The sequence below is a fragment of the Cyrtonyx montezumae genome, unplaced genomic scaffold (assembly GCF_038088225.1).
Source record: "Cyrtonyx montezumae isolate F1298 unplaced genomic scaffold, pur_monq_1.0 scaffold_3, whole genome shotgun sequence".
Classification (NCBI taxonomy): Eukaryota; Metazoa; Chordata; class Aves; order Galliformes; family Odontophoridae; genus Cyrtonyx; species Cyrtonyx montezumae.
In genome coordinates this window covers 91,406,595-91,428,920 of record NW_027072034.1, presented here as the reverse complement: position 1 = coordinate 91,428,920, position 22,326 = coordinate 91,406,595, and the positions used below count along the sequence as shown (strand labels likewise).

Genomic DNA, 22,326 nt, shown 5'->3' with positions numbered 1-22,326 from the left:
CATCTCTGGAGTTTTCCTCTCCTTAAAGTAGTATTGGATAATCAGGGGGGTAGTTAATTTTCTTTTAGAAGAAAACTTTCTCTACGAATGAAGCCTAGACTGGAAAGAATATAAGAAAAAAATGTTGTTCTTTCTTCAGTTTTCAAATTCAGACTTAGGGGGTTTCTTACATAATTGGGAATCTTTGGTTAATGTATGCGTTGTGCACTGAATCCACTAGCACAAGCTAATGCTATTCTGATTGAGCTCTCCTGGTTTCTGAACTGTAGCTGGATCCTGTAAGAGGCTCACAGCTTATTTAAAAATAGCCAAATCTGAATCACTGCCAAAAATGTAAACAGGCTGTATTTCATACCTGAAGTCAACTTTGTCTGTGCTTTTGAATTCAATGGCAGCATACCTGCATCCAATAGAAAGAAAGCACATACCTTTCTACCTGCTTCCCTCCCCCATCTCATAGCCCTCAATTTAGAGGTCTTGACATTGTATGTTTTCATTGTATGAGCATGTCTTTTGTGTGTCAGTATAAATCTTTTTATACGTGAGTGTCCCTATCTACACTAACGCCGCTATAGTTAGCATGGAAACTTTTGACAAACCATGGCTCTCTGCTTTGATTTAAAAGGATCCATGAGAATTACAACACTTGGTTCTTAACACTGCAAATATACATCAGTACAGATGCATTGGTGAAAATGGCTTTTTAGAAATTATTGGCATTATTTCCTTGTTATGGATGAGGAATTCTGATGGGTAGAGTAATGCAAAGATTTACCAATAATCCAGTTGCAGAGCTATGTATTTGTCAGTTTACAATGGTGAGAAGAGGGCCTTAACTTTCTGTCGACTTAACCATTTACATGCTCTGATTTTCATGGGAAGCGGCGACTAGGAGCAGCTACTTGAGAAGCTCCATGTGCTGCTGACTAAAACACTAGTCTGAGCTCAAAAACATGTTCTCTTCCCAAATCAGATTATTTAAATTGTAAAAGAAATTCTTCCTTGACTCAGGATACCTCAAAGCCTCATAAACCTGTTTACTTGTAGATACAGTCTATTTTTAAATGCAGTATACAATTATTTGATTCTGAGAAAGGAGGCAATGTTTTCACTTTTGCTATCCGTAATGCTCTGTTTTCAGAAAGTCAGTCACTAAAGCTGTGGACTTTAAGACACAAAAATAAAAGGCTCCCGCTGTCAGACAAAATAATGACCTTTATGTACTGGTAGATAATTTTTTTTACCTTTTCATTTAATATCATTTCTTAAAATATTAACTTCACTGGTAACACACTTTTACAGCAAAGAGTGTAAAACTGAAGGCCTTACTTTCATTTACTCTAAGACCATTTTACATTTTTATAGCAGGTAAGAGGCATAAGGTACCTTTACGTAACTTGTTAAGGTCCTATTTATTATTCATCAGTGGCTTGAGTTGATTATAAAAACCCATGTTTAGCTACCTTCTTAACACAGTATGCATGAGTCTTCAATGTAACTTTGTCAGAGCTAGAGGTCGTTAGACTGGGCTGATCTGAAGGTGGATTTGTGTCCCTGTAAATACACCTGGCAAAATTCAAGCTACCTAACTCAGTCATCTATAGCTATGATGTTATTTAAAAATACTAAAAGTCCTTAAGAAAGGGAGTTTAACAAAGCAGACTATTTTTTCCATTAGAACTGCAAATTCAAAGCAGCGACGGTGTTTGTTTGTAGACAGCCTCTGACTTGAACTCTTGAAAGCAGACACTCCATCTGGCTGACTAAGAAAAGAGTCCTTCTTGTTTCACCCAGACTGTCTCAAAGGATTCCACCCTGTGAGAGAAGAAAAACACATCTTTTTTTTTAAACTCAGTTGCAGTTTTGATCAAGAAAAGTGATTGAAATTAGCTCTTTGCAAAGTGGAAATTCCACTCTCCATGCACCTCTGACTAGGAGGGTTTTGTTACCAAACGTTGTAGGACTTTGATATCTCATAAAGGTACTTCCCCAAGGTACGAGGATAGATGAGGAATCCTGTGTTGGCAGGTTTTCTGGATGCATCAGGGCTGAGACATGCACAGCACCAGTGGTGGAACCACTGCCACCAGAAACTGTCTTTGCAGCCATGCTGAAGTTCTTCCTCCATTGCTTGCTTCATCTGAAAGCTCTGCTCTTGTCTTCTACCGCAGCTGGATCTCAAGATATAGCTATGCTTAGGTGTCAAAACTGTCCTTTTTAAGGTAGCCAGATACATGGAAGGAAAATGGGTACTTGACATAGCAGATCTTTTATTTATTATTTTTTTTTTTTGTGATAGGATATCTTTCCTGAGCAGGTTTCTGAAATTCTGAGGTTTTCCACTCTCAGTGTTTTTCTTCACTAGCTTTCTGAGGCAGCTTGTCCATGCACCCAGGCAACTTGTATCAGTGAAACTTGGGTAATATAGACAGTGCTATCCCCTCTTGCTTTGGCATTGCCACTTGTCCAGTACGTAACCTAACCAAATGACCATGAAGATAGGATGGATGAGGTACCAGAAAACAGTTGTGGTTGCAGCTCAACTCCTACCAGGTATTATAGATGATGTTGGAACTGGAAACCAAGGAACCCCATGAAGCTGTGAGTCACTCTGTGTATGCCTTAGGCAGACCTATGCACCTTGTACAAGTAGTTTGGAAGGACAAGCTGTAGATCCCCACCCTCCATATTGCTTTTGATTCTGCTCTCCGCTTAGGAGGGAAAATAATTCAAGGGCAGGTAAGTCTCTTGTACCTGCTGTTGTCTATTGGTATGCTATTCTTATCAGCTGAGTTACCTTAGCAACAAGGCTGTATTTAGCTTTATGAGCCGCCACATTTATTTCTTCCCCATCAGGAGTATAAGGAAAAGCCAGGTAATGTTTGAACAGTTTAGAGGCACATTGCCTACTACTGTATTGGTCTGGCCCGTAAAACTATCAACTGCTGTAGGAAGTAAGACAAGCAAGATTCATGCACTGCTGAAATCATGAAAGAGGTCCACCTCCAACTCAGCTTCTGACTTGGGATCTCTGCCCCATCCCTCAGTGTGCCAAAAGTCCAGAGAGTGCAGGAGCATAGCCTTGAACTCAACAGATTTGTGTACCTGACTCCTCTGTATAAATAGTCAAAACTGAAAATGCAGTCAGTTGTTGAGAACACATCAGTCATGAATGACTCACATTGTATTGAAGTCTACAAAAGTCTACAGTGCTTAAGATGGGCATAGGAGATGTACTGGCTCTGAGAGCACAGGGAGATAAAGCACTGTAAATGCATTAGTTTTGCAGAGCTGCCAGAAGAGACGTTGGAGGAGGAGCAGGATCAGGGATTCTTCTCTCCCTTTATTTGAAAAATTTAATCACTTCTCAAAAATTTATGTAGAAGAGGAAAAGACCAGAGAAGTTAACCGAGTGAATCTTTCACAGAGTGCTTAAAAAATCTATGAATCAACTCTTAGTTTTTTTGTTTGTTTGTTCTGCTTCAGAGTTGGGCTGGAAAGCTTCTTTTAAAGGTGAATAAGAAAAATGATTTATTAGCTTCATAACACTAGACATTTAGAGTTTATACATTGTAACAGTCACTGCACTTCAAAACACTGCTACCTGGTCGTTCTCCCTCAGTTTACCCACTAGGATTTGGTATCCCAGCATCCACATTTACTCCACATTTGTCAGTGTGACATTCACAATCATGACAAGCTGTGGGATGATGACTTTTTTTTTAACTAGTAATTCAGCAAAATCTCTTGTATAAATGCAGTTAACACCACGTCAGTTTATTTTTCTCTCCTGTACAAAACTACCCCTTCAGGCGTGGTTACTATAGAACAGCCGATGATGGGTAGAGTGGGAAAGGAGACAAAAAACAGTTACATCTGTATAATAATGGATGTACAATCCTTCAACTAAGCACAACTTAGGAGTTCAGAGTTTTGCAGCAGCTAATACTATTAGCCCTCACATAAGGGATGTAGCTTCCTGTTTCTTTTGCAACATGGTAGTGTCTATAGGCTCTTTTGTGCTGAAGTCCTCCCTCCAAATGTTTACTGTCCAAACAGAGAAGGTAAATATAAAAAAAGTAAGGGAACACAAAGGTGAAAGGTGTTTGCAAGAGTCCCAGCACTGATCAGAAGCAGTCTGAAAGAGAAAGCTATACTGTATAGCAAAATAGAGTATATCAGTAGGCAGTGTCTGACAAGTCCCCCACTCAGAATGGTAAGTTAAGTGTACTTGCAAATTCTGATGACCAGTAACAACTTCTGTTACACTACAGTGCCTCACATTTGCGGGTTCCAGTTTGTTTAAAAAATATATTAACCAATTTAAAAACTGAAACAATTCAGACTCTGCACTACTGTTCAGTCTGATACTTCTGGTTTTATTCTTCACTACACTTCTCATGATAACAGCAATCTGAGCTATCCTTAAACCAGGTGGAAGCCAGGTATATATAACTTAATGGACTTGTGTGCCTGCTTTTGCCTGTTTAAAGCCAGCTATGATGTTGCTGTGATAATAGCTGCTTGTGCATCAGTGTAGCGATTGCATCCTTCAAGTAAAAGCAAACCCTACCCAACTCTGTTCCTGCCTGCATCTGGAGAAGTGACTTGGATTCCTGTATTCACTTCAGCCTTTCTGATCTCTCTTGGGACTATGGATTGCCTACACTTGTACATCAGTGGGCACAACAGGTATTAGTAGTAAAGGCTTGAACCTAATTCCATCTCACAGTCATTCAGTCATTGGTAAATGTCTTTATTCCAGAGTAACAACACTACTTTAGAAGGAGAAAACTTACAGAAGAAAATCACTTACTGTGGACAGATGTGTCCACAGAGATCTACTTAGTACTGGAAGCACTTAGTACTGGAAAGAACCTAGACTATTTGGGTCCTCTGAGTGTTTCAGCTCTCCAGACTGGTTAAGCATCACTGTTTGATTTATTACTGTTCCCAGTTTCTGAATCTACATCATGAGTTTCACTGTGATTAATCTGAAAGTATTTGGTCTGTCCTCATTTTCAGAGGATGGGGGCTGACAAACCAAGTTGTAGATAGCAGGTTTTTGTGTGTGTTTCCCTAGAGGTATTCTGCTTTCTTTAAGGAAGCACATATCATTGCTAATGCTGTAGTAGCCTACTGTGTATGTGTCTGAGAAAACAATGGCTATCTTCAGCCATCACAGGACATGATCCCAGCAGGGTTTGATAAAATCATTCTGACTGGTGGGCTTTTGAGAAGCACTGCCTTTATTTGGGGGCAGCTGGGGCAAGACCCCCTTCCAGGCTTAGCAGCTGAGCAGTTACAAGTTACAGCCTGGCAAACTACAGTAAGCCAAAACAGTGGTCCATTTCAGCATGCAGAGTTGTAAGGACTGGGAGTTGAGTGCTTGATTTTTCAAGTAGCTGATCCTCCTTTGCATGGGGCAGCAAGTGTGAAACTTGAAAGAATCAAGGATTTTTGGTGTAGATATGTCCTGTCATTCCCAGTGGGATATGACAATTATAATGCCACTGGCCTTGTTTCATCAGTTGTCCTTGCAGTCATGTACAGTGTTACATTTGCAGTACATACCACATCAATTTCAAGCCTCTTGTGAAGAGCTAGACTACTACAAAGAGACTGAAGTATGAATGAGAATCAAGCTCACAGAGCTCATTTTCATAGGACAAGTTTTCATTATAACCTTGAGAGCCATCTTAACATGGCATTAACGATTAATGTCAATATGGAAGTGTGCCTTCCCTGCCAATTTAACCAGTGTCATTCAAGCAATAGCTGAATGGCAACGGCCTAGATTAATAGTTTCGGATTTTCTATGAAGTGTCTTCCTTTGCAGATGCCTCCATTCTTCGCAGTTACAGGAGCAGAAATTGCATCCAGGGCATGTTCTAGTCTTTACAGAAGGTATGACTGATCGAGCTATAGGAAAACTCTGTCTTCTAGCCTTCACATTTCTCATTACTGTTTTGCAGTACTACGTATCATGGCTAGATGGATGTGATTAGTAGGTTCAGAGTATACTGAGCTGCCTCTGAGGTCAGCAGGATGTTAAACACCTCAAGTACCTAGCCTTTCTTGTGAAAATATGAACCATATTTTCCCTGTATATTGAAATATGAACCATATTTTCCCTGTATATTGCACACTTTCTCCAGGCTGGATTTGTGTCTGTAATTCAGATATTCTTCTACAAAGTAAACCTGCATTACTTTGAACACTTAGTTAAACCGGGACAATACACCTTAGTGTTGACACTACATTATACTCTCTTTGGAAGCTTACTTAGGTATTATTTTAATACTAATCTGTTAGAAATTGCATACAAATGTTTGTACTATTTTATTATAAGATTTAAGATGTAGAGAAATTCTCTGTAGTGTATCGTTTTCCATCTGTGTTGAGGGAAGGGTTTGGGTCTGTCTTAATGAGGAGATTGAACCATTTCATTTTTCTGTTGGGCCCACAGAAGTGACAAGTTCAAAGCTTATGAAGAAGTCCTTTCAGCGGGGACTTGCTGGAGCCGTAGCCTCAAGCTATGCTCACACTGAAGGGAGAGCTCTGGCTTTTGGTTGGAGCACAGAAGTGAGGTTCTTGGACAGTGGTCTCCAGCTAAAAAATGATTTCCCGCTGTTAGAAAGAAAACAAAACAGCTCAAATACTTCAAAAGTCAAATATCGCTTGAGCTTGTGACAGAAGATACTGGAGGTTCTCACATTGTAAGGTCAAAATTACTGCCTTGTTTGAGTACCATAGTAAAGTCACTTCCACTTTTGCCTACTTCCATAAAGTAGAATTTGGAAGACAAATGTTCATCCCTTAATCTTTAATTCTCCTTGTTAAGGTGTTGGTCAGTTCTCTGGTGTCAAACAAGATGTGAGGTGTTTGTAGGATATCAGTGAGCAGGAGAACAGGCAGAGGTTAAATTTCTTCCCCTTTTCCTCCTTGTTGCCCTTCATAACCAGTTAAGCCGCAGGAGGATCAGAAGCAGATTTTGTTATCAGAATAAATGGAAGACTGATCCTTACCATTGTGGCGGAGTAGGTAAAAAAAACCACTTGAAACTTAATACTGAAAATGGTTGTTTGTTTGGTGGGGATGGAACAGAAGAATAAGACAGGGAAATAAGTCGTATTTCTGTAGTCTTTATCTTCCAGGATCCTCATCTATCAAACTGTCCTTTCTCAGTCTCTGGCCCATTCATTACATATCCTTTGGTGCCTTCTACAACCATATGAGGAATATGAACCTTTTGGAGCCTCCTCCTCCTCATGCATTGTTATTGCCAATGACAGAGCTTGGCCTTATCTTGCCATGTTACTTCTACAACTGTTAACAGCGTGACAATCTCAGATTTCTGCTCTCCTTCTGCCTGATCAGCTTTTGGGTACGAGACAGAAGCTACATACAACCGTTGCATTATGTGATCTGGCAACCTATTTCTCCAGCCCCAGCATGAATTTACAAAGCTGAATAAACAGTTGTCTGTCAGGAGGTTTTTCCACATAGAAACACTGACTGTACTGCACCAGCTTACCACTCTGTTTCTAACAGCAGCCAATATTAATGAAAAGAAGACCCTTTCTCTCTCTGTAACCTGGATGCAGATTACCATATAGTATTAATGCTTAGCACTCTGCAGTCCTCAGAACAATTTAATCCCTTATTTGTGAGATTTGTTTACTTCTTTTCTTGTAGTTTTGACTTCTAAAATAAGTTTGTGATGTACTTAGATATTGAGACTGTATTGTTCATAACTGTCTCAACAGAGCAGTAGCCATACTCTAACATTACATTCTTTCTGCTTGTACTGTCTTTTGCCACAAAAAAAAACAAAAACTTTCAGAGAATATACAGATTATTTGAGATGATTTGATATGATCCAGCCATGTGCCTTCCCTGTCTTTACCACAAGCTTTTATTTTCATCCCTCTATTTGTATAGTAAAGGAAAGCTTTACACTGTCACCATACTCCTGAAATGAATTATAGTGTCAGCCAACCTAGTGAGCATCATGTACCAGTTTGATAGCCTGAAGGTTCATTTGGCTTGTCCAGAAAGCTCTGTCTGTTGCAGAGCTGAGGATGTGGTTAAAATGTGCAAATGGAGCATAACTCTATGGCAAGCCTAAAACAAGTCAGGAGTCTTCTCCCAACATTTTTATTTTTATTGTTTTTTGCACAATTGAACAGCCGCTAACCTTAATGATTTATTGCTTGTGGCTACAATTTAAAGAAATCCAGATGCTCCAGAGTAGTGCCCTCTTCTCAGACAAAGGGAATGATCACAGACTGTAGGCTGAAGATCTGCAGACACCTTCTGGGGGGCCTCTTCCTCTTTCCTCTCCACCTCGTCAACTCTGCCACTGTAGTCTTGCTGCCTTCTTTTGTGCTGGCAGTAGCACTCACCAGATCTTCCTGCAAGTAGATTCAGCTCTCAAATAGCAGAAAGCAGGCCAGTTTTGGTGGGGTTTTTTTGTTTGTTTGTTTTTTGTTTTGTTTGTTTGTTTTTGTTTTGCGGGGTTTGTTTTCTCCTATTTGAATAAATTGAGTCAACGCACAGTGAAATCTAACAAAATAAGAGCCAGCAGGAGGTGGGGAGGAAAAAAATAGAAGGGAGATGGAGACCTTTTCCTCCCAGCAGCTATGGCCGACTGAAATTCACCAGTTCACAGTTTTGATGCCATAAGTATAACCATGTTAGCTATTTTGACCACACTTCATTTGTGCTTGTAGAAGCCAGAATAATAGAATTAATTCTGGATACATTCTGTCCATTAGCCTCAGATGTAAACAGCTCTTCACATGATGTTTGCTTCTTCATGAACAAATGCAGTTGAAGTACATATCACCTTGTAAAAAATAGGGCTTGAGCTTGGAGAAACTTTTCAGCTAGTACAAATCACAGGCTAACCTACTCAACAAGGAGTATAACATCAACTGATGTCAGAGGAAGTATGACAAAGTTACACCGGCATGATCTCTTACTCTTAAATCCATGTGTGTTTCCAAGTCAGTAAATAGCCATGTTTAATGCGTTTTATGATCTCCATGGCAAGCTGTGAATGGATGTTGTGTTTAAGAGATGATTTTGGTAGTTGATACGTGAATAGTGGTAGCTCAACTTCTTTGTCATGGGCACACAACAATTCTCACACATAAGAAAGGTCTTAGATGCAGTGTATATTTTAGGGAATATTGCATTGCAGAAGAATATGGTATTTTGAACAATAAAGATATTTAGCATATGCATGCCTATATTGTTAGCAGTATTGTTTAGCCTAAGAAAGGGCAGATTTAAGAATTATCTCACCACTGCAACATCAAGACTGCCAGCTGTATGTCTGCCTTGGAGAATTGATACCAGAGAAGTCATTTCTTAATGACTGGGCAAGTATCAAAATATTATGAACTTAAAATCAATAACGTTGAATATAAAGATCATTATGCTGTGGTATTTTAAGTCTAAGGAATGTATGTATTGCCATCATGTAGCCATTAGGGAATATTTGTATGCCAGAATTCCTTTAGGTGTGTATTCAGAAGGCTATGCCCATAGGCTTTAAGAATATTTGAGATGAAGCACTGAAAGGAGTGCTGTAAATGTGGGCAGTAAACAGCTTCTCAGCCAGAAGAGCTGAGAAACTGAAAAAGAGAAGCTGAGTTTTACTATGCCAAAAGGAGGAGTGGCTGAGACTTGAGTGCTTCTGCCTCATGTAAAGAGGGTCTTAAAACTAGAATGAGGAGGCAAGCTTGCTGCTATCACAAAGAGTTCGTCCTACACCTCAAACCTCGAACACTCCTTGTCTCTTCTCACTCGCCCTCTCCAGGGGGCCACTGTTTATTTTTCCTATGTCTTGTGTCAACCCTGGTAGCCAAGGAGGAGCCAGAGGGGCTGGATGGTCAAGCACTCCTCAGGCTTTCCTGCAGCTTAGCTGAGCTTAGGGCTTTACGCTACATGACTGTTACTAGCCTAAGTGGCTCTTGCACAAGTAGGGCAGTCTTTATGGGGGATGTTTTGAGAGCCAACTAACTTCAATTTATCTCTTCCTTGTGCCTAAGTATAAAAATCCCCCTAGAATATATAGCGTAGATATAGCGTACCCTAATTCCTAGCTAATTATGTACTTCAGTTTTGCTGAAGAGTACAGCTGAGAAAATGGTGGAATGTGGAAACATCTGCTTTCAGAAGCCCTGCTGCATGTCCACAGCAGTTCACCACCTTCCCACTTTGGCTGGGTTATTTGTTACTGTATTGCCTTAAAGCCTTTCAGTCCCAGGTCTCTCTTCATCAAAATCCCTTTAGTTTCAGACTGTACAAATTTCAGCCATCTGAGTTCACTTAAACAAAAAGTAAGTGTGTGTTAGGGGGGAAATGATCTTTCCTTGCGCTATACAGACATACTTTCTAAATAAGCTATAATAAGCCAAAAGACAGGGAAATTGCAGCATGCTCAAACAATTTAGATACCAGCCCTGACTCAATTCCCTTACTGAATCTCACACACTTTTACACTTGCTGGGCCTCAGCAACATCCTTGTGCTTTCTTGCCATAGCTCACTAGCTAACACACACACACCCTGTGGAGAGTTGTGCCATTTAACTGCTCATTTGTAGGCCTTCTGATAGCCAAAGAAGTGATTCAGGCTTCCTGGAGGCATTCACAGCCTCCAGACTTTCTTCAAACAAGTGATTTAGACTTAGGAAACAGTATCCACAAGCAAGTCCTTTTCTCACTTTTTCCATCCTTCCTGAAAATACATTTATCAGTTTTGTCCTTCCTGGGGAGTGCAACTTGCATTATTGTCTTTACAGGCCTTCTGAGGAGGTGTCTCTTACCCCTTCTAGCTGTTAGCCTTGCCTTTTCTTGCACATTCATGAATTTCAGAGGCTGCAGTCTACTCCACTTGGGCTCCGGTTTACTCTAAATTCATTACATTGACTAAAAGATATCAGATAGTCTTTGACCCGTGGTTTCTGTCATCCTACTAAAGATAGTCTCTGCTGGTCCAATTGTGGGTGGCCTCCTTAGCAGCCCCCAGGCAGGGGCAGGCCCCCACACGCAGGCTGTGGAGGGTGGTGGAAGGGGAAGAGGGTGGTGGGTGATGGTGGGGATGGTGAAGAACAAGGAGGAGGAGGAACTGCTTGGCCCATCACCACTGCGCTTGCAGCTCCCCCCACCCCAGCTCCTCCCCCCGGGCATCAGGAGTCATTTGCCTTAGGACTGCCTAGGAGTGGGATGAAGGGGTGTGTACTCCTGTCAATACTGGAGAGGGTAGGAAAAGTTAGGGCCTGGGCAGGCCACAGGCAGTGGGTGTAAAGGATTACTTTTATATTGTTACTAAGCAACACAGGTTGCCCAGAGAGGTGGTGGATGTCCTGTCCTTGGAAATATTCAAGGTCAGGCTGATCAAGACTCTGAGCAAGGTGATCTAGCTGTAGCTGTCCCTGTTCATTGCTGGGAAGTTGGTCTAGGTGACTTCTAAAAGCCCCTTCCAACTCAAACTATACATGATTCTGTGATTTATTTGCTGCTCCTCTGTCAGTCATAGAGACCCCTCCTAGCTCTCCTATTTTATTTAGCTTGCTATTTGTGGAGAAAGGTACTCAGGCTGTAAATCATTTATGATTAAAGACCAAAAAAACCCCACTGAATGTCTGTGTCCACGTTAATAAAGGTCTACCATTTGAAACCAGTGTTAAGGCAAACTGATAAAAGTACTCCACAAAATGCTACCAAGCTACTAGTGTTAAATGCTTTTTATTGCCTATTTACTATGGATGGAGACAAAGCAGCCATTGTTGAATTGATATATGCCAGCTCATTAAATTATTGCAACTTATTTATATTATTTTTGATGGACAAGTGTGGCTTTTAGATTATAATTTATTGTAGAGGCAAACAGTATTTTCAAGAATTTTCAATTTTCCTGTTGAAGCAAATAGAGATTTAGAGACCTAAGGTACTTTGGTGGTGGTTTTGTTGTTTTGTTTTTTGTTTTTTGCAAATTTCATCAACCTGCTAAATACCTCTGCAAGTCTGAGCATCTCAGTAGGTTTAGAATATGGGATGAGGCTCTTGATCACTTGGGACTTTCTTCTGAAGATCTCAAGATGCAAATCTCAGTTCTTCTCATTTGAGGAGTGTTTATATTCAAGTTTAGTCTGAATCCATTGTAAAAATTAAGTGAACAACAAAAAAATAAATTTGCACTTGAATATGATCTCTTCTGAAAGTCTGAAGCTTTGTTGTTAGTCCAGTAATTTGCCACCCAGACATCTTGGGCTGACTTTTTTGTTCTTTATTGTTTTTGTGACAGGAGAGCAGAAGGTGCTTATGTGAGTTAGTGTAGCCAATGAAAAATAACCAAAGCTGTGTTAGAATTTATTTTTAAGCCTCACTTAGGTGAATGTGCAGCTATGACATAGTGTGATATGCACAGTTTACATAGTCCTAGTCAGTTTTCATGAAGATACCAGGTTCCCAAAACTCTTTCCAGGGCTACTGTATGGGGAACTTGAAGAGTTTGCCATTCCCTTTAGCAAGAGTTGTGTTAGTACACTTGGAAATGTTGTGGAGCATAGTTGCAACACTATACTGCTGATTATGAATGACACTGCAGATTGCAAATAACGAGATGAAAGTAAAGTTTGAGGCAAATGATATCTCTGGAGAACTGTAAGTATTATTTGCAAGTTAGTATAATCAGACAATTTCTGCCTCAGGTAGCATGTTGAAGAATGTAAGTTTGGCATTCACATTTAGTGTGGGTGTGCCATCCCTCTAGCAGCACCAAGGAAAGACTCTCATAGGACTGGCAGTGGTGACACCATCAAAGTGAAATGACTGAACAGTGGGACACTGACACCATATAGCGTTCTCATGCTGGGGACATATGCCAAACACCTCAGCAACCTCCTAGCATAGTCTGAAATCACTGCTTCAGCCACAGAACTACATATCCTTCCTCTCCCTGCAAGTTTCTAATCAATTCATGGCTTGACCAAAAGGTGTCTTTTTTTTCCCGACTAATTTCAGCTAAGTGAATGTTTTCCAATTTAAGCAGCTCCCAGCAAGACAGACCTCTGTAGAGATGAGCTGGGGCATGACTGAGTGCACTACAGGTTTTTAGCTCTGTTTGGACCTTGTAAGCCTCAGCAGAAGCCAGAATTATTCCTGTACATTCCTGTTCAACTGACTGAAATAAGCACTGAAGCATGGCTATGGGGAGGATTTTCGTAGCTCCCAGTTTATTGGGATTTGTATGAGTCCCCTGCTCCAACCTAAATTCAGCTCCCCTGAGTTCTAAAAACTGCTCTTGGCCAAAGCACCACTCCTGCTACCCTCAAATCCAACTCCAGTAACAGTTGTTAGCTACCCAACTGCAGGAGTGGAAGGTGCTTTTTTCGGGCACGTCTGTTTGGTGTCCAGTCAGCAGATGAGAAGTGAGTTTTCCATGAGGTGAGCTGTTGCCTGCTGATGTCTTCTGTGGCCTTGGTGAGTGATCACTGCTGGCCTAGAAAATTATATCACCTTTACAGTGATTTTAGTGAATTAAACATGGAGATCTTCAGGGAAAAAAAATAGTAGATTTTTGAATGTAACAGTATTACAATACAACTCTGATTATTTGGAAAATATGCCCTGATGAGTCAGAGCCAGTAGAATTGAAGAAGGAGAAGAAAAATGGTGTGGAAAGATTTTTATTTTTCTTCATTAAAATTCCTGATCTCTATATTTTAATATTCAGAAAAGGCTCAGTCCACTGCAACAGTATAGTCTCCCTTCCCTTGCTCCTTGTAAATGAAATCTAGAAAATAAGGGTTGTTTTAAATTTGGGTTGTTTTTTTTTTTTTTCAAATGCATGCATGTCTAGAAGATTGAATATATTTGTGTGAAACATTACTAGTGGAGAGTTGATAGTGGTCGCTTGTGCCCAGTGCTGTACAAGGGGTTAGAAGCAGCAGAGTTCAACATTACAGAATTTAGTTTTAGCCAGCTACCTGCTTTATATTTGCAGCCCTGAGTAGGTGCCTGGGCCAAGTATGCAAGTTGGGGCGAGAGGGAGGTTTCACTGCATCCCTGTGCAGAGAAAAAGCTAGTCTAGGCTGGTCATCAGGGAATGAGTAGGGGAGAATTATTTCTCAGGTCCAGTCCTGGTCCTAGCTAGCAATACCTTTTTCCAGTCAAAGATTCTGGATGTCTCCTTCCTTTTCTATGCCTTCTTTAGAGACAGTACAGGTTTCTGAGATAACAGTTTGAAAGTGGGAAATGCCATCAATAATGTTAATATCTCTAACCACTTCAGGTACATTCACTGGATGTATTATTCATATGCCTTTTCAAAAAGCATTTTATATTCTCAGACTGAACATATCATCATATTCCCATTGTAAAACGTACCAAACCAAGACAGACAGGAGTAGACAGGCTGGCAAGAATCCATTTTAGCACCTAGAATCTAGATGTCTTTTGTTACCATCCCTCTAACCACTGCAACAAGCCATGTCTTGGACATTTTGTCTCAAGTTTTGCTTTCAAAATGAAATACAACTACATGGCCGTCTGAAGGATCTGGCCAGTCCATTTCTAAAAACCCAGTTGTTTCTGACAGCAGCAGAACCCTTCACTCTGTGCAATTTGCTCTCCGTATTTCATAGTTCTGCACACACACACATTGCAAGCAGGAAGTAGGAGCAGCTCAGCTCTTGGCTTCCCCTGTCTCAAGAGAGTGCCATAAAACTGAAAAACACTAAACTATAACCTAAGTATCTATTAGACCTTTAATTAGCGACCTAAAGAGTGTTTGCCAAGAGGAAATTTGAATTCACTTATCCAAATAGAAAGTATTTAACCTCTCAATAGCACTCAAGTAATTATAATACTTATGGTTTTTTTTTTTTCAGGAAATGTAAAAACAAAAATCAAATTGAAAAATGATAGGAGGCATCATTTTTATGTGACATGTAACAGCGAAACTCTGTTTGAAAGGGAGGCTGCAGCATTGCCCATGCCTCAGACCCCTGTAGTTGACACAGAAAGGAGCAGGCTCAAGCAGGGAAAGCAGGTTGCAGATTGTTGATTTTCCCACTGAAACAGCCTGAAACAGCATCAGGGCCAACTGTGGTGGTTTTGCGTGCGTCAGTACAATAGCAAGCACACAGCTAAGATCAGCAGGTCATTTCACATAGCTTCTAATGTGATAAAGATGCTCAGTCAGTGGCAGGAGGACTAGGATGCATCAGAAGAGGCTATATATTACAGTACATTTTGCAGATATTAGTCAATAACAACCAAGCCATTTGCATTTCAGATTGCAGCAGCTTTTTCAGACTTAACCCTCACTGTTCTTTCACTAGATATCCACTCAGAATTTCCCAAAATTAATCTCTCAAGAAAAAAATAGTATTTTTTCTTTATTCTCTTATCACAGACTGTAGGTTGCTTTGGGATTATGTTTATCAGCTGCTTTCTGACAGCCGGTACGAAAACTTCATCCGATGGGAAGATAAGGAATCCAAAATATTTCGGATAGTGGATCCCAATGGGCTGGCCCGGCTGTGGGGAAACCACAAGGTAAGGGAGCAGTGTATTTTTCCTCATATGGCACAGCATCTTTTATAACATCACGGGATTTACCTATAAACAAGGGAAAAGGAAGGAAGCATGTACATATAAGCCACTCCTGGAAGGTTATAATCTTTCATTGTACTTACATGAGAAGTATAAAGCATCCAGCCTCAAGCACTAAAACATACCCTTCACATGAAGAACCTGTTGGTCTGGTTCAAAGGCATTTCGTTATAAATGTATTTAATTATAAAATTACGAGGAATGCAAAAATAACGGTCTTTCTTTCTCAAAGCATCTCTTCCTGAAACCTGATGCTAAGGATGTTCTGGTTAAGATGTGGTCTGCAAGGAGCTGTGTACCACACCTCAGCAGGAGCTTCCTTTCTACGTTCCTTTCTGTTCAGATTTCACAAAAAGAAAGGCTTCTGTCTTGTGACTGACAGCAAATGCTGTATGATTATGCATCTCTTTGTAAGAGGGTGATTCCGCTTTGTTGACTGGAAAACAGTTACTGATATCTGTGGTTTGGAGCTGAGTATGTACAGATAGATCTGTATAAGTACAGATACATGCTCATATCTTTATGAATGTATGCATATGATTACAGCACAAAGTCCAGTTATTAGTGCTATTATGCAGGGGAATGATTCTGGAGTCAGTAATGTTTAACATGTTCATTAATTACATGGATGATGGGACAGAATGCACCCTCAGCAAGTTTTCAGTTGATACTTCAAAAATAACAACAGTTGAGAATAGTGGTTGATACCCCCACAGAATTGTGCTGTTGTGTAAGACAGACCCACACATAGTGAAGGGCTGATGAGAATCTCATGAAACCTAGCAAGAGGAAATGCAGTTTGACACCTGGGGCAGAATGACCCTACATTTGGAATGTTTTTGACAGAAAAGTGGTCAAATGATGCAACAGGTTGCTCAGGGAGACTGGAGTCTCCATTCTTGGAGTTTCTTGGACATGTTCAAAGCCAGACTAAACACAGGTCTAAGGACCAGCTCTAGTTGTCCCTGCTCTGAGGGACTGGACTAGATGATATCCAGAGATGCATTCCAACCGCGACCATTCTGTGATTCTGTGTATGAGTGTACATAGCCTAAAATTTTGATAAGGTCAAGATTTTCTCTTGTGATTTACATCTCTCTTAGAGGTTTTGGGAGCACTGGGAATGAAGAGTTCTGCTCTTACTTCACCTCCATGCCAATAATCAAGTCTTGCCATCAGCTCTCATTTTAAATGTCTAAAATTGAAGCTACTTCACAATACTGGTCACTTGGGACACAGTGGCTTTTAGCATATAAGAAATGAGAAAAGCACATACACTATTTTGAGGGTCTTCTCAATAATCAGAGTCTAGATTTTACAGATGAATCATTGACATTCTTCATACTTAATTACTACAGAAGCTCTTATTTGGCTTTCCTTAGCAGAGCAGTTAAGGTCAAGGCAGGGCCTCAGGGCTATTTTAGACAGGCAGTTCAGTCTTCTTTAATAAAGTTAGGTGAACACTGCAGACTTGTGCATGATCTTGGACTGACACTGCTGTGCCAAGCCAAGCTCTTACCATGAGGGCTTACAGAGTAGAAGCATGCTTCTGCTAGTTTGACTTGTTTTGCCTATGGCAAAGCGGCTGCTTTATACTCATGCAAACATAGCTTTACCAGAAAAGTACCCTCTCTACTGGGAGTTTCTCTGCCAGTGTGGTAACTGGTGCTCTTTGTACTGAAAAAAATGCTCTTCATGCAGATGTAGCCTGAGGAACTGATCCTGCTATCCCAAGCCAGGCAAGCATTGTGGCAGCTGCCCACATAGAGCTCTGCCTGTGCCTGTCCCTGCTGCCTTGAGCTGGGCCATACCTCAGTCACCCCACAGTGCTCTGGCTGTCGGGTCAGCAGTTCCCAGAATGAAGGGGAGGCTCTGCCACAGTGGCAGATGTACAACCTAATGGACTTTTTGATTTACACCCCTACAAGGAGCGAACAAACAGGCTCTCCATCTCCACGGTACTCTGTAAGCATTAACTAGTTAATGGAGGGGAATCCCAGAGGAACTTAGGGCTCTTAGCAAGGATTGCTGACAAATGCAGTCTATTAGCCACTGTTCTTTCATTTTATAAAAGGTGGTTTCATTAAGAATAGGCCTGTAACATCCCATGTAGAGTAAGCATCTCCATCTAGAGTCTCTTCTTGTGGTTGATGAAACCTTTTGTTACATGCAATCCAAGGAACTGTAGGAAAACCTCACTTGGAATTTTTGGTAGACTTTCTCACTTAAATGGCCTTGTATGAAAAGAGATACAGAAATTTTTCCTGATGGTTGCTGGAGGCACAGGATGGGTCTGCAAACAGCAGAATAATGAAACGTGATTTCTTGACCAGACCTGGTTATTTTAGCTAGCTTGTGATAGTTCTGCAATGCATTTGGGGGCTTAAGAAGGTTTTAATGAGTCATCTCACCGCATTTTCTCTTTTTCTTTTGAAAAATACAGAACAGAACAAATATGACTTACGAGAAAATGTCCAGAGCCCTACGCCATTACTACAAACTAAATATTATCCGGAAGGAGCCAGGACAAAGGCTTTTGTTCAGGTAATTGTTTTTATTTACTTTGCCATTCCTTTTTAGGGACAATAAGATTTTGAAGATGGCAGATGGAATTGTGTGTATGATATTTCATTGCCACAGCTAGAACGTCATTGACAATGGGCACAGATTTGTAAAAGCTGTCTAGACCAGGCCTTTTTGAGTTATTAGTGGAATCAATAGAATAGTTCTTCACTCACTTCAAGCAGGCCCTGCTGTTTATTAAGACATTACCTAGATGGATTTGTGGTCTCAGTCAAACTCCTGGAAAGTCCAGTCCACATCAACTTCTCAGATACATCTTCTGGAGAACACTTAAGTAGGGATCTGACATTTGCTCAGGAGCATCAGCGTCACAGAAGGGAAGTGCTGATGGACACATCGTAGTAGAGGTGGCTTCAAGGGTGAGAAGAACCTGCAAGAGCTGTTCATAAAACATGAGCCATCAGATTTGATGGCATAACCAAGAATGTAAGGAAATAGGGCCCTAAACAGCATGAAGCAGGGAGTTCCTGTATGAACTCGGGTACAGCTGGCAGAACTGCTAAGTGTAAGCACTCCATTTCTTTGCAGGCAAGACAAGGGAGTCCTAGTGCATAATCCTGACCTGCATAACACTGAACTCAGCCCATCAACGGCTTTGGATCTGGTCTGAGTTGTTTGTCTGGATCCAGTAATGTCCTTGGAAATTATATCAATAGAAAAGCAGTCTTGGAGTTTGTTTTAAGAAAATAAACTAACAGAATTGCATTGGCTATGTACAGCTGAAGAGGTTTCTGCGGAATGTCTTGTTGATATCCATTTTAGAAAGAGAAATAGAAAAAAAGAGAGTAAAAAGGTCACAGTCAAAATCAACTGTGTTATTTTAATTCTTTTTGGCAAAAAGTTGAAGTTGCTCCCTAAGGAGTTGTGCTGAAGGAGCCTGGGTTGGTGTGGCCTTGTCTGAAGATTACACTTCCTAGGAGAATTCTGTGATGCTGAAAAACCCATGTAATTGTGTTGGAACCTTTTCTTTGGTGGGGGCACAGAGAAAGCAGGAGTCCATCTCTCCTTGACCAGGCTGCCTATTTTCTCTAAACTGTAGAAAATTCCTACCTTTGGAGACCTCAGCTCCTGTCAGATCTGCCCAAAACTGACCAATGGATTCAAAGGTCATGAAGCAGCATAAAACATGAGCATATAAACTTCATTTCCTTTGGAAACTGGAGGGGGAAACAAAACAAAGCATTTTTTGCACAATTCCCAATAAAAACTTACTGATGTTGTTTTCTTAGACCGATTTATATCTGAAGAGAAAAAAGAAGAACAGCTGCAGAAAATCAAGCCATTAATGTGCCTTTCTTGACTATTTCTCACAAGCACAGAAAAGAATAGGAAATATGACTTGTTAAGCAACATGCAGGCAATGGTCTCCTGCAGGTATCTGTAGAGAGCTTTGCGTAAAATGAAGTGAGGGAAAGTTTTCTCGTAGTTTGGCTCAATACCTTCTGCAACAGAAGACATTATAGATACTATAGATACTGTTTCTTCATTAACATGAATTTCTGGGCTGTTTGCTGTTTATTTTTTAACTTATTCAAATGCCATAACAAGCATCCATAGTTGGCATTCCTTACTGTGAATTAATACACAGATCAGAAGGAATACCCAGAGTACTACTGTACAGTTCTTAGCAGCCTGTCTCCCAAATGATTTAGTGAACAGAACAAGCAGAAGATAGGAAAGGCAGTGGGATTGTTCTGTCTTTTGATTTCATCCTCATGTAAGATCAACAGGACAAGCACAGGGTTTACATAGGGGCACAGTCTGGCCTGTAGGCTTTGATGGCTTTTCACTGGATAGCCAGGGACTGATTCACTGCTTCTGAATGCTAGATTTGCAGTGCCATAACACCATTTATATCAGCAGAGTTCTTCCAGCATTCAAATGGGAGTGACACAGCAGTGAGTCATAGACAATTTCTTTTTTCCTAAATGCATATGATTTCCAAAATTAGAAGAGGTGGCAGGAGGTTACTTCCAGGCTGTGCTGTGTGCTTGCTGAGAGGCTCTGGATTTCTCCGACTGAAAACCCAAAGCTTCATAACGTCAGAGGCAGAAGGGGAGGCAAGTTTTACCCATTAGCTTCTGTACTGATTTTTGTGGGTCAGTGATAGTAACAAGGTTCATTATCAATTTGTTTTGTTTTCGCTGGATCCAGGATATCAAGGGTATCATCAGCCTGAAATAAAATCAGTTCCTCTGATTAACACATTTTGTACTGCTGAGTGTTAGCCAGTACCTCATTAATGAAGAAACACAAAATTTTGTAACACCTCCAGGATAAACATGTCTCATTCTAATTCTTCCAGAAGTACTTACGAGTTAGGAAAGTGATTTGTGTTTAGACAAGTATTTTATCCTTCCTTTGTCTTTCTCTCTTCCTAAGCTGTGAAATCCAGAAAGAAAAAGCAGAGGTCTTCCTTACTTTCTTTGTGCAGTGGTATACAAATGCACCCTGGCAAAGATCAAGACTGCAGACCTGACTTGCAGGCTGGTGGATGTCCCTTCCCATTTCCTCTGCTGCTATGCCTCCCTAGAGGCAGTTTCTGTTTCTAGCCCTGTGCAGACTTAACTGCAGCAAGACATCAGTACTGGGAGCTGTGGCATTCATATACAGAGGACACTGCTATGTTACAGTTTCACTTGCCTGCAATCACACAGGAAGAGACTATCTTTGCACACAGTTCCCTTTTCTCAGTTAAAGCTTAGCCCAAAAGATTCTTCTCTTGCAGCTTTTTTAGTTTCCCAGAGGTTGTTCTGACTCAATCCTCGACCCTTTCCAGCCCTGTTCATTCAGAGTTTCATATTCCCCTTCACTCACCTACACACAAGCCAGCACAAACAAGTGGTCTTACATCTATGCCAGGCAGGTGCTTTTGCTTTGAAATGTGATGGCAATAAAGATCAGTAAAATTTCTTTCACCAGACTCCATAAACAAGTGGATGTGTGGCATACCATCATCTTACATGGCAACAGCAAACAACATGAAGAAGACATCATGCCTTGGAAAAGACTGTGGGATTTGGTTAAAATTTGGACTTTAAAAAAAAAGGGAGCAGGAGTAAATGCTTGTGATTTATTTTTTTCAGTTCTTATTCCGTACAAAGGAGGAAAGAAGCCAGTGGGCTAGGGAGAAGCTGGGAAATACCAAGTGATATTAGAGGATACAGCAAGGATATATATATTTCTGGGGAGCTGTAGAGCTCAGGGGCCTCGGCATCTTTATAAAGAGAAGGGCTGAGAGCACTGGGAAATCAAGTTTGCTTCTGTGTTTTTCAGGTTCATGAAGACCCCAGATGAGATTATGAGTGGCCGAACAGACCGCCTTGAGCACCTTGAATCCCAGGCACTGGATGAACAAATATACCAAGAGGATGAGTGCTGAAGGGAACTGGTGCACCACGTCTGTGGGTCTACGTGAGAAACATCTGCTCAGATGGCTGGCACGGCTTAGGAGGGGAAGCAACCCCACAGAAGCAGCAGTGGTGGTCTCCACTTAGATTGAAGACCATGCAGGACCTGAAGCACCTTAACAAAACAAACTAACAGGCAGAAGTGGTGCTGGCAGAAAAGTAAATGGGAGAAAGCCTGGACTTACGCACTACTTCACTGTTCCTACAAAGTCTCCCTAAAGTTCTTTCTTTCTTTTTGGTTTAAGTTTTTGGGTTTTTGTTTTTGTTTTTTTTGTTTGTTTGTTTGTTTTGTTTTTGTTGTTTTTGTTTTTTTTCCCCCTAATAAACATGTAGTTTGACTTCCCTTTTCTCACATAGGGTAAATCGTGAGATTATGCTTTTTTTTGCTTTGGAAGGCTTTCCTTTGGGAATAGAGTGTTCTTATTTTCCTTGCAAGTCTCATGAGATAACACCACATAAAGCAGCAGTGACACAGAAGGGATTTGCTCAAGGGTTCCAATTTGTTTGGGTCAATTTCTGCATACTGTGTCTGGTAAATATACCAACAGAAGAATTTACCACACTTTGCTGTCAAGCAAAGAGGAGTCACCCTTCGTGTGGGCTGAGGTAGCATCCCAACATAGCTCGGGCTCATGAATCCTGCGAGTGGCTATTAACCGCTGGCATATGGACCAAAACCAATCACCTAAGTGCTCCAGG

At 40.8% G+C, this 22,326-nt stretch overlaps 1 protein-coding gene across 3 annotated transcripts in view; it reads left to right on the top strand.

Moving 5' to 3' along the window:
• Positions 1 to 21,990, top strand: part of ETV6 (ETS variant transcription factor 6) — a 126,186-nt gene extending 104,196 nt beyond the window's left edge. For all 3 annotated transcript variants that reach the window (XM_065742349.1, XM_065742348.1, XM_065742350.1), the window contains 3 exons: positions 15,435 to 15,577; positions 18,078 to 18,178; positions 21,494 to 21,990. In XM_065742349.1, coding sequence (XP_065598421.1) covers positions 15,435 to 15,577; positions 18,078 to 18,178; positions 21,494 to 21,599 — 350 coding nt within the window. In that variant the 3' untranslated portion in view covers positions 21,600 to 21,990. The remainder of the gene's footprint in view (positions 1 to 15,434; positions 15,578 to 18,077; positions 18,179 to 21,493) is intronic.
• Positions 21,991 to 22,326: the final 336 nt, after the last annotated feature.